We start from the raw sequence: 11,589 nt of genomic DNA, 5'->3' as shown, positions 1-11,589 counted from the left end.
TCCGGCTCCCTCCCTGGATAAACAACAGCCAAACGTTGTTCATATACGTATATAGCCGCCCATCCTAACAGGATGGCAGAGCTGAGATTCAGTACGATGTATTCGAGATCCCAGCTCTGGTGTGCTAGCGTGTTTTACATTTCTATAAAGGTGTAATTATACGAGTGTCGTTTATTTGTAAATTCGAGTTCGTCAGGGACACGGAGGGAGACGTTAGGTGGCGTTGTGCCACCTCAGCCCGTTGGTTTGAATGTAATCGCCATAAAGTAGTGCGTCTAAATAATCTGCCTTACGAGTTCGACGTCTTACTGAGGCAGCTCACTAGGTTTTCAGACGGACCCTAAATCTAACGTTTGTGTGGTAAAATTTACGGAATCTCGTCATCATCATCATTATTAGTAACATCGTTTACTATTATTAAAATATTCACACCGGGCCTCAGGAGTCGCCACGCAGCACTGGATCGGCGTACGTGCTCACTGGACGATTAATAATCAGCAAAATCCGACATGCATCGATATTTACACACACGGCACGAGCTGTATTTAAATACCGTCCGTTTAAATACAGTTAAATACAATCATTTCCACGTATCAACAAACGTATGTACAGGTAGCGGACGGCGCGGTCCACGCCGATCTATATAGAGAGGGAAAATAACGCAGACGGAGGATGGGAGGGGGGTTGGGGCGCTTGCATATACAGTCAGTATACAGACGACACAGATTCGGTGAGGGGTGAAAATAAGGGCTCGAGGTGCTTTGGCTAAAAAATAAAAGTGGAACTGAAGATTCTGTTCTCGATTCTGAGGCAACGGCGGTTGTTAAGGCTCGACTGTAGTTGTGCTCCTTTAGTATTCGCCGAGGCGACGGCGCAGTTCGTCTGTGGGACGGGACGGCACGGCACGGGCGGAGACTCGGGCCTGCTATCTGGAGTCCTCGGGCTCGGATTTGATGGTCTTCTTTTCGGAGAGGTTGAGGGCGCAGGAGGTGCCGTCTGCTCCGCCGCCGTTCTCTGAGAAGAGACCACGAGACGAGACGTCAGACATCATGATAACAGAAATACAGGGTTGGACAAAATAACTGAAACACCTGTCATTTTAGTGTGGGAGGTTTCATGGCTAAATTGGACCAGTCTGGTGGCCAATCTTCATTAATTGTACATTGCACCAGTAAGAGCAGAGTGTGAAGGTTCAATTAGCAGGGTAAGAGCACAGTTTTGCTCAAAATATTGCAATGCACACAACATTATGGGTGACATACCAGAGTTCAAAAGAGGACAAATTGTTGGTGCACGTCTTGCTGGCGCATCTGTGACCAAGACAGCAAGTCTTTGTGATGTATCAAGAGCCACGGTATCCAGGGTAATGTCAGCATACCACCAAGAAGGACAAACCACATCCAACAGGATTAACTGTGGACGCAAGAGGAAGCTGTCTGAAAGGGATGTTCGGGTGCTAACCCGGATCGTATCCAAAAAACATAAAACCACGGCTGCCCAAATCACGGCAGAATTAAATGTGCACCTCAACTCTCCTGTTTCCACCAGAACTGTCCGTCGGGAGCTCCACAGGGTCGATATACACGGCCGGGCTGCTATAGCCAAACCTTTGGTCACTCGTGCCAATGCCAAACGTCGGTTTCAATGGTGCAAGGAGCGCAAATCTTGGGCTGTGGACAATGTGAAACATGTATTGTTCTCTGATGAGTCCACCTTTACTGTTTTCCCCACATCCGGGAGAGTTACGGTGTGGAGAAGCCCCAAAGAAGCGTACCACCCAGACTGTTGCATGCCCAGAGTGAAGCATGGGGGTGGATCAGTGATGGTTTGGGCTGCCATATCATGGCATTCCCTCGGCCCAATACTTGTGCTAGATGGGCGCGTCACTGCCGAGGACTACCGAACCATTCTGGAGGACCATGTGCATCCAATGGCGGTGCCGTGTATCAGGATAACAATGCACCAATACACACAGCAAGACTGGTGAAAGATTGGTTTGATGAACATGAAAGGGAAGTTGAACATCTCCCATGGCCTGCACAGTCACCAGATCTAAATATTATTGAGCCACTTTGGGGTGTTTTGGAGAAGCGAGTCAGGAAACGTTTTTCTCCACCAGCATCACGTAGTGACCTGGCCACTATCCTGCAAGAAGAATGGCTTAAAATCCCTCTGACCACTGTGCAGGACTTGTATATGTCATTTCCAAGACGAATTGACGCTGTATTGGCCGCAAAAGGAGGCCCTACACCATACTAATAAATTATTGTGGTCTAAAACCAGGTGTTTCAGTTATTTTGTCCAACCCCTGTATCTGGCAACCTGGTAGGTACTGGGACACATGTTATAATGCTTCCAACTTTAGGAAAGGTCCTTTTCTATTCCAGCATGACTGTGCCGCTCTATAAAGACGTGAAGAAAAGCTCCAGCGGCTCTGGAATGAACCGGAACATCAACCGAGGCTTTCTTGACCCACATCAGTGCCCAGCCATACAAACATGGGCACAAATTCCCACAGACACACTTCAAAGTCTTGTGACAATCCTTCTCAGAAGAGCGGAGGTCACACATGTTTACATTTACAGTATTTAGCGGACGCTTTGATCAAATTATGACTGAACACAATTTTTGAGCAGTTGAGGGTTACGGGCCTTGCTCACGGGCCCAAAAGTGGCAACCTGGCAGTGGTGGGGCTTGAACCGGCAACCTTCTAGTCCAGTACCTTAACCGCTGAGCTACAACTATCACTCTGTTTTAATACAGTTAATTTTTTAAATAGGACGTCCGACAGGCTCACGCTCGGGCGTCCGTATACTTTTGGCACATCACATTTACACATCATTCGATTATACAGTATAAAAAATAAATCCTACACTTCTAGCTCACATGCTGTTTTCACTAACTCACTAACAGGGCACAAATTCCCATGACGGACAGAGTGTTCCATATTTATGACCACGGTGTTTCAATTAAACGTTGGTCTGGTGTCCACATACTTTTGGCTAACAGGTACTAAGCGCCCATAGCTGCCCTTAACATTTACTGAACTGTGTGTCTACAGGATCACACACTGGTCTCAAACCATTTCAACACTGTCTGTATGAGAGAATAAACAATATAGGACCATCATCAGGAATAGTGCTCGCACCATAGGGTGCACCTGGTTATACAAATGCATCATGTTGACATCTCGAGCTGTAGGGACAACGATCGGCTTGTCTGAGAAAGGGAGGGACGCAGGGGTTCCTAATAACTGCTGCAGTTACGACCTCTGGTGGCTGATCGATGGTACTGCACGGAGACGGGGGATAACGGAGATCGGTGTGTGACTCTCCGTGCGCGATACGGATCTCCATTTGACAAACAGTATTAAAACCTCGTCTGAGAAGGCTTGACACAAGACTTTGAATAGTGTCTGTGGGAATTTGTGCGCATTCAGTAATACAACAGAGCATTTGTATGGCTGGGCACTGATGTATATGTAGTTGGTGTTCCGGTTCATCCCAGAGCTGCTGAGTGGGGCTGAGGTCAGGGCTCTGTGCAGGACGAAGGAGTTTCCTCATGAAGCTTCATTTCAGTTATGTCTTTGAAGTATGTATGTGGGAATTTGTGCCCGTTCGATCAGTATGGCTGGGCGCTGATTGATCAGTCAGTGTTCCGGTTCATCCCAGAGCTGTTGAGTGGGGCTGAGGTCAGGGCTCTGAGCAGGACGCTGGAGTTTCTTGGTTTTTAAACTGAGCTTTTCTTCATGTCTTTATAGAGACTGTTGCTGCAAAGCTGGAAGCATTATAATATCATTTAGTAACTGTTGTGGCTGAAACACATGAATTAAAGAATTAGAGGGGCGTCCCAATACTTTTGTCCTTATAGACTCACCTGTGTTGGCGGCCGCTTTGCTCTCAGCGTTGACCTGATGGTGTCGCTTCAGTTCGTTGGCCAGCTGTTTTCCCAGAGTCGTGTCCCCGTCCGACGCCCTGTGTCCCGTCACCCGCAAGTTCAGCGGCCTCTCACCTGCACGACACAAACACTCGGTAAGTTTTAGTCATAGCCAGTTCCTCTCCCACTGCTGGAGACCCCGATGGTGTACGAGGAGGGTATATTCCCCCGACACGCCCTCAAACCGACCCCTTCTTATTTGCCCGTGCTTCGGTGGATCGGTGCGTGAGGCTGATCTCCACGTTCCTCCACGGCATCAAAGACCCCGCCCACTTTTTTGTCCCGTCTTTTCACACCCAGCAGTAGTGGCACTGTCTGCACTGCCGATCGTGCCCGCCAGGGGGTGCCCAGCTGACCGGTAGCAGAGCTGAGATTCGAACTTAATAATGAACATGAACATAATCCGAATCCGATCTCACCTCCTGATATCAGGACGCGTCAGCACTGACGGCCTGAGGACAGAGGGCGCGGCCTCCAGATCATCAAAGTAAACAACACGCACGGATTCCTTAACACCAGACCTTTTAACCTGTAATCCCGGCGGCTCTGGCACGCCCTCGTTAACCCCGTACATGCCTCACGTGATCGTGAGACTTTCGTCTGAACCGGTGTGAACAGACGGATGCTTTATAAACAGACGGGAGGTAAAAGAGGAAGCAGATTTCATCACGGAAATCCAAAAGCCGGCACGTCCATATTCTTTTTGAAAAAACGCCTTTCATTTAACATTTTCGGCATTCAGAAGACGCCTTTATCCAGAGCGACTTACAATTGTGACATTATACAGTCTAAGCAATTGAGGGTTAAGGGCCTAACCGCAGCAACCTGGCAGTGGTGGGACTTGAATCAGCGACCTTGTGATTACTAGTCCAGTACCTTAGTACTAGTCACCTTCCAACGGCTTGTGTAAGCTTTGTGGCTTGAGAGTAACAGGGGGTCTGTTTTCACCCCGCTGAATTTTGAGACGCTATAATGAGACGCGCTGTTACACCGTACGGCCAAAAGTATTTGGACGCCTGACCGTGAGCTTGCTGGTCGTCCCATTTACATTTGCAGCATTTAGCAGACGCTTTTATCCAAAGCGACTTACAGTTATGACTGAACACAATTTTGAGCAGTTGAGGGTTAAGGCCCTTGCTCAGTGGCCCAACAGTGGCAACTTGGCGGTGGTGGGGCTTGAACCGGCAACCTTTTGATTACTAGTCCAGTACTTTAAACACTGAGCTCTCACTGCCCCCATTTAATAAACAAACGCTATTAAAACAGAGCGACCTCTGTGTGATCTATTCACCTACAAGGCTTCTCAAGGTCAGGGCTCTGTGCACAGGGGGTTCAGTCATGCTGGAACACGAAGGGACCTTCCCTAAACTGCTGCTTCAAACTTCGAAGCATTACGCCATTCTCACCCCACCCATGTTTCCTTCTCTCCTCCCTCACCTTTTCTCTCAGCTCGGCTCTTTATTCCTCCCTGCAGATCCAGTACGCCCACCCAGAATGCATGCTGGGATATGAGGAGGTTGAGGGAGCGCGAGCAGTTCACGATGGACGTGTTTAATGAAGTGCCGGGACCACACGCATTCTTTACCATGATACGAATCCTGCTTGTTTCTACACTCACTGTCCATTTTATCAGCTCCATTTACCATATAGAAGCACTTTGTAGTTCTACAATTACTGACTGTAGTCCATCTGTTTCTCTGCATGCTTTGTTACCCCCTTTCATGCTGTTCTTCAATGGTCAGGACCCCCACAGAGCAGGTATTATTTAGGTGGTGGATGATTCTCAGCACTGCAGTGACACTGACATGGTGGTGGTGTGTTAGTGTGTGTTGTGCTGGTATGAGTGGATCAGACACAGCAGCGCTGCTGGAGTTTTTAAACACCTCACTGTCACTGCTGGACTGAGAACCGTCCACCAACCAAAAATATCCAGCCAACAACGCCTCGTGGGCAGCGTCCTCTGACCACCGATGAAGGTCTAGAAGATGAGCGACTCAAACAGCAGCAATAGATGAGCGATCGTCTCTGACTTTACATCTACAAGGTGGCCCGACTAGGTAGGAGTGTCTAATAGAGTGGACAGTGAGTGGACACGGTGTTTAAAAACTCCAGCAGTGCTGCTGTGTCTGATCCACTCATACCAGCACAACACACACTAACACACCACCACCATGTCAGTGGTGAGAATGATCCTAAATAATACCTGCTCTGTGGGGGTCCTGACCATTGAAGAACAGCATGAAAGGGGGCTAACAAAGCATGTAGAGAAACAAATGTACTACAGTCAGTAATTGTAGAACTACAAAGTGCTTCTATATGGTAAGTGGAGCTGATAACATGGACAGTGAGTGTAGAAACAAGGAGGTGGTTTTAATGTTATGGCTGATCACTATATACAGTGTATCACAAAAGTAAGTACACCCCTCACATTTCTGCAAATATTTTATTATATATTTTCATGGGACAACACTATAGAAATAAAACTTGGATATAACTTAGAGTAGTCAGTGTACAGCTTGTATAGCAGTGTAGATTTACTGTCTTCTCAAAATAACTCAACACACAGCCATTAATGTCTAAATAGCTGCAACATAAGTGAGTACACCCCACAGTGAACATGTCCAAATTGTGCCCAAAGTGTCAATATTTTGTGTGACCACCATTATTATCCAGCACTGCCTTAACCCTCCTGGGCATGGAATTCACCAGAGCTGCACAGGTTGCTACTGGAATCCTCTTCCACTCCTCCATGATGACATCACGGAGCTGGTGGATGTTAGACACCTTGAACTCCTCCACCTTCCACTTGAGGATGCGCCACAGGTGCTCAATTGGGTTTAGTCCATCACCTTTACCTTCAGCTTCCTCAGCAAGGCAGTTGTCATCTTGGAGGTTGTGTTTGGGGTAGTTATCCTGTTGGAAAACTGCCATGAGGCCCAGTTTTCGAAGGGAGGGGATCATGCTCTGTTTCAGAATGTCACAGTACATGTTGGAATTCATGTTTCCCTCAATGAACTGCAGCTCCCCAGTGCCAGCAACACTCATGCAGCCCAAGACCATGATGCTACCACCACCATGCTTGACTGTAGGCAAGATACAGTTGTCTTGGTACTTCTCACCAGGGCGCCGCCACACATGCTGGACACCATCTGAGCCAAACAAGTTTATCTTGGTCTCGTCAGACCACAGGGCATTCCAGTAATCCATGTTCTTGGACTGCTTGTCTTCAGCAAACTGTTTGCGGGCTTTCTTGTGCGTCAGCTTCCTTCTGGGATGACGACCATGCAGACCGAGTCGATGCAGTGTGCGGCGTATGGTCTGAGCACTGACAGGCTGACCTCCCACGTCTTCAACCTCTGCAGCAATGCTGGCAGCACTCATGTGTCTATTTTTTAAAGCCAACCTCTGGATATGACGCCGAACACGTGGACTCAACTTCTTTGGTCGACCCTGACGAAGCCTGTTCCGAGTGGAACCTGTCCTGGAAAACCGCTGTATGACCTTGGCCACCATGCTGTAGCTCAGTTTCAGGGTGTTAGCAATCTTCTTATAGCCCAGGCCATCTTTGTGGAGAGCAACAATTCTATTTCTCACATCCTCAGAGAGTTCTTTGCCATGAGGTGCCATGTTGAATATCCAGTGGCCAGTATGAGAGAATTGTACCTAAAACACCAAATTTAACAGCCCTGCTCCCCATTTACACCTGGGACCTTGACACATGACACCAGGGAGGGACAACGACAAATTTGGGCACAATTTGGACATGTTCACTGTGGGGTGTACTCACTTATGTTGCCAGCTATTTAGACATTAATGGCTGTGTGTTGAGTTATTTTCAGAAGACAGTAAATCTACACTGCTATACAAGTTGTACACTGACTACTCTAAGTTATATCCAAGTTTTATTTCTAGTGTTGTCCCATGAAAAGATATAATGAAATATTTGCAGAAATGTGAGGGGTGTACTTACTTTTGTGATACACTGTATATATACAGTATATGTGTGTGTGTGTGTGTGTTCTTGTTGCTCTTTCATTTCACAGCCTCATCTGGCAGCTGTGTGTGGAGGCGTACTGGTGGGAGTCGGGTTGATGGGAGGAGTGGTGCTGAAAACCCCCCCTGTACGCTGTACGCTGTGTTCCACGGCTAATCTCGTCTCCAACTGTTCAAACCGACTCGCCCTCGCTCGTCTGTAATCAGGGCACGAGCGCCGCCTCCCGAAAATGACGTTAAGCGCCGATCCTGAAGTGCTGAAGCTTTAAAGCACTTACAGCAAACAATAGAAAGCCTCTATTCTATTCTGTGTGGAGTTTGCATGTTCTCCCCGTGTCTGTGTGGGTTTCCTCCAGATGCTCCGGTTTCCTCCCAGAACAATTGAAGCTACTAGACAGTGTGTGTGTGTCCTGTGATGGATTGCGACTGATTCAGACCCACCGTGACCCTGACCAGGTGGTAAAACAGACTGAATGAATGAATGGTTGAACTCACCGTGCTGATCAGCATGTTTCTCGGCGCCGCTCTGTAACCCGTTGGCGCTCGGTGCATCGGCGGCGTGTTTGAAGGCTCCGGGCGGGACCCGCCACTCCAGGGCCTGCAGCCGGTCCTGCGCCGCCGCGTCGTGTAAAATCTCCATCTGCTTCGCCAGCAAGCGCTCGAGCTGGACCTGGGATACACACGAGAACACACACACACACACGTTAGTTTATCCTATTCAGGATCTCGGTGGGTACGATTCACTGGGCGACATTTAGGAAACACCCCAGACAGGTCGCCAGTCCATCACAGGGCAACACACACACGCCTAAAGGGCAATTTAGTATCTTCAATTAACCTGACTGCATGTCTTTGGACACGGGGAGAACATGCAAACTCCACCTGGGAATCGAACCCAGGACCTTCTTGCCGTGAGGCGACAGTGCTACCCACCGAGCCACCGTGCCGTCCCAAAATAACAATAAGGACGAAATCATGATGAAGTTCATTCTATAAAAGCTCTTATTTACTTATTATTTATTTTTATTATTTATTTTTATTTTTATTACAGTATTACTATATTATTTATTTATTATAAATTTTTATTGTAATATTACTATAAAAGCTTTTACTTATTTATTGTTTATTTTTATTACAATATTACTATGAAAGGTCTTATTTATTTATTATTTATTTTATTTCAATAAAGCTATAAAAGCTCTTATTTATTTATTATGTATTTTTATTACAATATTATTATATTATTTATTTATTATTTATTTTTATTACAATATTATTATATTATTTATTTATTATTTATTTTTATTACAATATTACTACATTATTTATTTTTGTTACAATATTATTATATTATTTATTTATTATTTATTTTTATTACAACATTACTATATTATTTATTTTTATTACAATATTATTATATTATTTATTTATTATTTATTTATTATTTATTTTTATTACAATATTACTAAATTATTTATTTATTATTTATTTTTATTACAACATTACTATAAAAGTTATTTTATTATTATTTATTAGAATATTACTATGAAAGCTCTTATTTTATTTATTTATAAAAAATTTTTATTACAATATTACTATATTATTTTTTATTATTTATTTTTATTACAATATTATTATGAACGCTCTAATTTATTTATTATTTATTTACTATTTATTCTTATTACAATATTACCATATTATTTATTTTTTACAATATTACTATATTATTTATTTATTTATTTTTATTAAAATATTATTATATTATTTATTTACTTGATATTACTATGAAAACACTTATATTATTATATATAAAAGCTCTTGTATAATTTATTTTATTACAATCGCCTTTTAATCTGCATGAGGCAGGTTCAGATAGAGATCCGTATCGTGCACTGAGTCATGCACCAAACGTCTCTGTGCAGTACCATCGATCAGCCAGCAGAGGTCGTAATTGCAGCACTGATGAGGAACCCCCACCCTCGTCCCTCGCTCAGACCAGTAAATGTTAGTGAATGTTTAATAGTGACAGTGCCGGATCAGGGTGGCCGTGACTGGGATTTTGGGGAGGTCGGTGGGGTTAGCATTAAACTACACACCCACAAACATCACCAGCCTGATCATCCTGCAGTGAGAGCCTGGCATTAAGAATTACACCAACTGTCTTTGATAATCAGCTATAATTCAGATGAAGTAATTGGGATAACTGCGTAAGTGCTGACTGAAGAATTCCTTTGATGTGCGCATCAAAGCACGCTGACGACTGACCGAGGTCTAAATGACTCATTTGTACCTTGCATCGTTACCTTTCTTCTAAATTAGGGAGGGTTCACTGGGTCACAGGCAACCCTACCCAACGACACACACACACACACACACACACACACCCATTACCTGGATGTTCCGTGAAACCGTCTCCTCTCCCTTGGACCTGGCCAGAGCCAACTGCTCCCGGAGAGTCTCCTGGCGCATGTGGATGGCCTGCAGCGCCTCCTGCAGGTCGAAAAATCCCTCCTGCTGAAAATAAAAACAGCAGGACTGTTAACAAGTGCAGCAAAAATCTCATCTGATCATGAACAGATTTCTCAAGTAGTAACGACACACTGGAATTAATTACGTTTATTAATATTTATTAAAAGCCGTGTTAGATGTCTGTACGGACGTCTGGGTTTTCAGGGACGCAAGGAAAGCTCGTCTCTGTCTTTAAATCTGGATATAAGTGCAATCTGACACCATTAAAACTCCTGAATCCATCTGACCAGCTTTATACCTACACAGTGGACACACGAGTGGAAGTGGACAAACAGTCCCACTAATGCACCCAAACATTGAAAAACATTCATCCATTCATCGTCTGTTTGACCAGCGCTTTAACCGATTGTGGTGGGTCTGATTCACACACACATACACACACACACATACACACACACACATACACACACACACATACACACACACACATACACACACACACACACACACTAAAACCAAGGGGGCAATTTATTATCTTCGTTAAACCTGACTGCATGTCTTCGGACTGTTGGGGGAAACCGGAACACCCGCAGAAAACCCACACTGACAGTGAGAACATGCAAACTCCACACAGAAGGAACCCGGACCGCTCCACCTGGGAATCGAACCCAGGACCTTTGTGCCACCCACTGAGCCACGACATTTACCACATTTACATTGTTGACCTTTAGCAGACGACTTTATCCAAAGTGACTCACAGTACTGTGACAGTGTACAATCTAAGCAATTAAGGGTTAAGGGCCTTGCTCAAGGGCCCAACGGTGGCAACCTGGCAGGGGCTTAAACCATCGACCTTTCGATTACTAGTCCAGTACCTTAACCGCTAGGCTACAACTGCCCCCTAAACTGTCTATTTATTTATCTATCAATTTACCTATATAGCTGTCTGTCTGTCTGTCTGTCTATCTCTCTGTCTGTCTGCCTGTCTATCTTTCTTTCTGTCTGTCTGTCTACTTATCTATCTGTCTGGCTGTCTGTCTGTCTATTAGTCTGTGTCTATCTATCTGTCTGTCTGTCTGTAAGTTTGTCTATCTGTCTGTAAGTTTGTCTATCTGTCTGTCTGTCTGTCTGTAAGTTTGTCTATCTGTCTGTCTGTCTGTCTGTCTATCTATATATCTGTCTATCTATCTG

General features: G+C 45.0%; 1 protein-coding gene across 1 annotated transcript in view; it reads right to left on the bottom strand.

Annotated features, from left to right (window-relative positions):
- Window positions 1-514: 514 nt before the first annotated feature.
- nab1b (NGFI-A binding protein 1b (EGR1 binding protein 1)) overlaps window positions 515-11,589 on the bottom strand; it is a 33,055-nt gene continuing 21,980 nt past the window's right edge. Inside the window, exons 5-8 of the mRNA XM_063006189.1 lie at window positions 10,321-10,443; window positions 8,425-8,599; window positions 3,877-4,011; window positions 515-1,014 (exon numbers count right to left, since the gene is read on the bottom strand). Of these exons, the coding sequence (XP_062862259.1) occupies window positions 926-1,014; window positions 3,877-4,011; window positions 8,425-8,599; window positions 10,321-10,443 (522 nt within the window). The 3' untranslated portion in view covers window positions 515-925. The remainder of the gene's footprint in view (window positions 1,015-3,876; window positions 4,012-8,424; window positions 8,600-10,320; window positions 10,444-11,589) is intronic.

The sequence above is a fragment of the Trichomycterus rosablanca genome, chromosome 12 (genome assembly GCF_030014385.1).
Source record: "Trichomycterus rosablanca isolate fTriRos1 chromosome 12, fTriRos1.hap1, whole genome shotgun sequence".
Taxonomy (NCBI): Eukaryota; Metazoa; Chordata; class Actinopteri; order Siluriformes; family Trichomycteridae; genus Trichomycterus; species Trichomycterus rosablanca.
Note: the sequence above shows the minus strand (reverse complement) of the source record. Positions and strands in the feature narration are given on the sequence as shown.